General features: G+C 13.3%; 1 protein-coding gene across 1 annotated transcript; it reads right to left on the minus strand.

Annotated features, from left to right (window-relative positions):
* Positions 1–202: 202 nt before the first annotated feature.
* Positions 203–481, minus strand: PRSY57_0704600 (60S ribosomal protein L37, putative; the record flags this gene model as incomplete). Its single annotated transcript, XM_012906711.1, has 1 exon — positions 203–481. The coding sequence occupies one exon, from the start codon at positions 479–481 to the stop codon at positions 203–205; it is 279 nt and encodes a 92-aa protein (XP_012762165.1).
* Positions 482–3,023: the final 2,542 nt, after the last annotated feature.

Consider the following 3,023-nt stretch of genomic DNA (forward strand, 5'->3'; position numbering starts at 1 on the left):
AAATATTATATATTCAACGCATTAATTAAATATAATATATATATGTATATATACATATATATATATATATATATATATATATATATATATATATATTTTTTATTTTTTTTTTCTTTTTATCTTTCTCAAGTCCCTAATATTAAAATTTAAAAAAAATGTATTTTTTATTTCAAAATTTTCATTATGTTATTTACTAAATCATTTATCTTTGTTTTGGTTTTGGAGTACTTCCTTCTGTAAATTTGTTTTTTAATTTTCTTCTTAATGTTTTTATATATCTACATCTTCCTGTTCCTGTTGTGTTTCTTCTTTTTGCTTTTACAGACCAGTTAAATCTTCTTTTCTTGGCACTTGGATATCCACAAGAAGCACATTTTTTTTTTTGTAAATGGTAACTTCTCTTTCCACATCTTAAACATAAGAAATGTGTTTTTCCATTCCTCTTACCAAAAGAACCTGTACCTTTTCCGGCTTTACCCATTTTTATAAAATTTTATATTAAATTATATATAAAATTATATATAAAATTATATTTAAAAATATATATTATTAAATATATATGATAAAAAAAAAATATATAATATAAAATAAATAATAATATATAAAATAATTAATTAATAAACATAAAATATTCAACAGTTAGATAATATATATTCTTGACATTAAAAATTAATTTTCTTTTTTTTTTGTTTTTTTTTCCTTAATATATAATTATTATAAATGTACAAAATATTATTTACATTTTTAAAAAAAAAAAAAAAAAACGAGGAATTATTTTATATAATCATTATAAAATATATTTATATGTATAATATAATCTAAGTTTATTAATTTAAAAAATTTTTAAATTTGTTTTTTTTTTGTATACATAAAATATAATATATATATGTACAATATAATATTTATATATAAAATAATATTACGAATTGAAGTAAAAATATTTTACTTTATTTTAAATATATATATGTATATATATAAATATAATATATATAAATAATCATGATAATATTTATGTATATAATAATATATTTATTACATAAGAATAAAATAAAGGTAATATTTTATTATAAAGAAATATATTATTATTATATATATAATACATAATTATATTTTATTATATTATTATATTATATTATAATATTTTTTTTTTTTTGGATCGATTGGTTAATATAAAATATAGTAAGCCTTTTCTACCTCAAGCCCTGTGCTATAAATATATATATATAATATATTATAATTAATATTGAATAAATAATATATATATAATTATAATAATTATTTTATACATATATTATTATATATATAATATATATTTAAGTTCCTATATTCTTAATACATCAATGTTTTCATTATATGACAAAATAATATACGCGCTTCATTATATATATATATATATATATATATATATATATTATCATATATTTTATATGCGTATGTTTTATTATTAAGCCTTGTTAATTTAAGGGGTATATATAATAATATATATTATATATAAATAGTAATAATTTATGCGCAAAATTTTAAATATGTAATTATATATATTATAATACATACAATATATATTGTATATATATAAAATATATATATTATATATTTATGGTATACTTTTTCCTCTCTTAATTTTATATATTCCCGAATAAGCTATTTTTATTTATATTGTTAAAAAAATAAAATATTACATTTTTTTTAAAGAAAAACACAAAAAATTTAAATTATTCTTTTTGAAAAATATACAATTATTTAATATAAATATGTTAATAATTATTCTTTTTTTCTTTTTTCTTTTTTTTCTTTTTTTTTTATAAAATAAAAATTCTCCCCCTTTATCCCCCAAACGCCTTTTATTAAAAGGGGCAATAAAAAAAAAATATATATATATATATATATATAAATGTATATATATGTGAGATTTAATTTTGTTCGTGTTATATTAAAATAAAATATAAATAAATTATGATGCCTTTATATTTTTAAGTCACAATATATATACATATATATATATATATATATATATAAACTTTATTTTATGAAATCTACAAATAAAGAAATATATATATATTATATATATATTTAATATTGTAATATTATAAAAAATATTTTTGTCATCTTATACATAAATTTTGTATACACAAAAAAAAAAAAAGTTAATTAAAAAAAAAATATTATACATATATATATATATATATATATATATATATATATATATATTTATTTATTTATTTACATGTTATATATATATCATTATGAAATTTCCTTTAGGTCTTTTTAAAACGGTTTAATTTTTTTTTTTTTTTTTTGTCATAATAAAAAATGTATATTCATTTAATAAAATTTTAAACATTTTCTTGGACAAATTTTTTAAAAAAGTAACACCTCTACATTTATATTTAATGAAAAAAAAAAAAAAAAAATCATGGTTATTCTATTCTTTTATTTTTTCATCATATAAAAATGTATGGTTACTATATTTCTCATTTTTCTAAATAAAAACATGATATCTATAAATATTATAAAAAGGTTATGGTTATATTATATACATATATATATATATATATATATATACATAAATCCAAAATAATATTAATTAATTTTTATAATCTCCATAATATTGTATATTTACATGTTGACAATAAAATTATGTATAAATATATTTATGTCAAGCATTTTTTATGTTTTCTTAAAAATGGAAAAAAAGTATTTAAACATAAATATGATGCACATAACAAATAATACATTGTTGTAATAAAGAATTCGTATTATGTATTTAACAAATAAGCATATTATAAAATGCTACATTCAAAAATATTTTTTATATTAAACAAAATTTTAACTCACACATATATATATATATATATATATATGAATAAATATATAGGTCTGAACATAATATTAAATCAGTGCAAATATACAGGATAAATTAATAAAAATGATATAATATAAACATAATAATAATATAATAAAAAAAAGAAAAAATTAGAAAAAAAAAAAAAAAAAAAAAAAAAAAAAAAAAAAAAAAAAAAAAA

The sequence above is a fragment of the Plasmodium reichenowi genome, chromosome 7, assembly GCF_001601855.1.
Source record: "Plasmodium reichenowi strain SY57 chromosome 7, whole genome shotgun sequence".
NCBI lineage: Eukaryota > Apicomplexa > Aconoidasida > Haemosporida > Plasmodiidae > Plasmodium > Plasmodium reichenowi.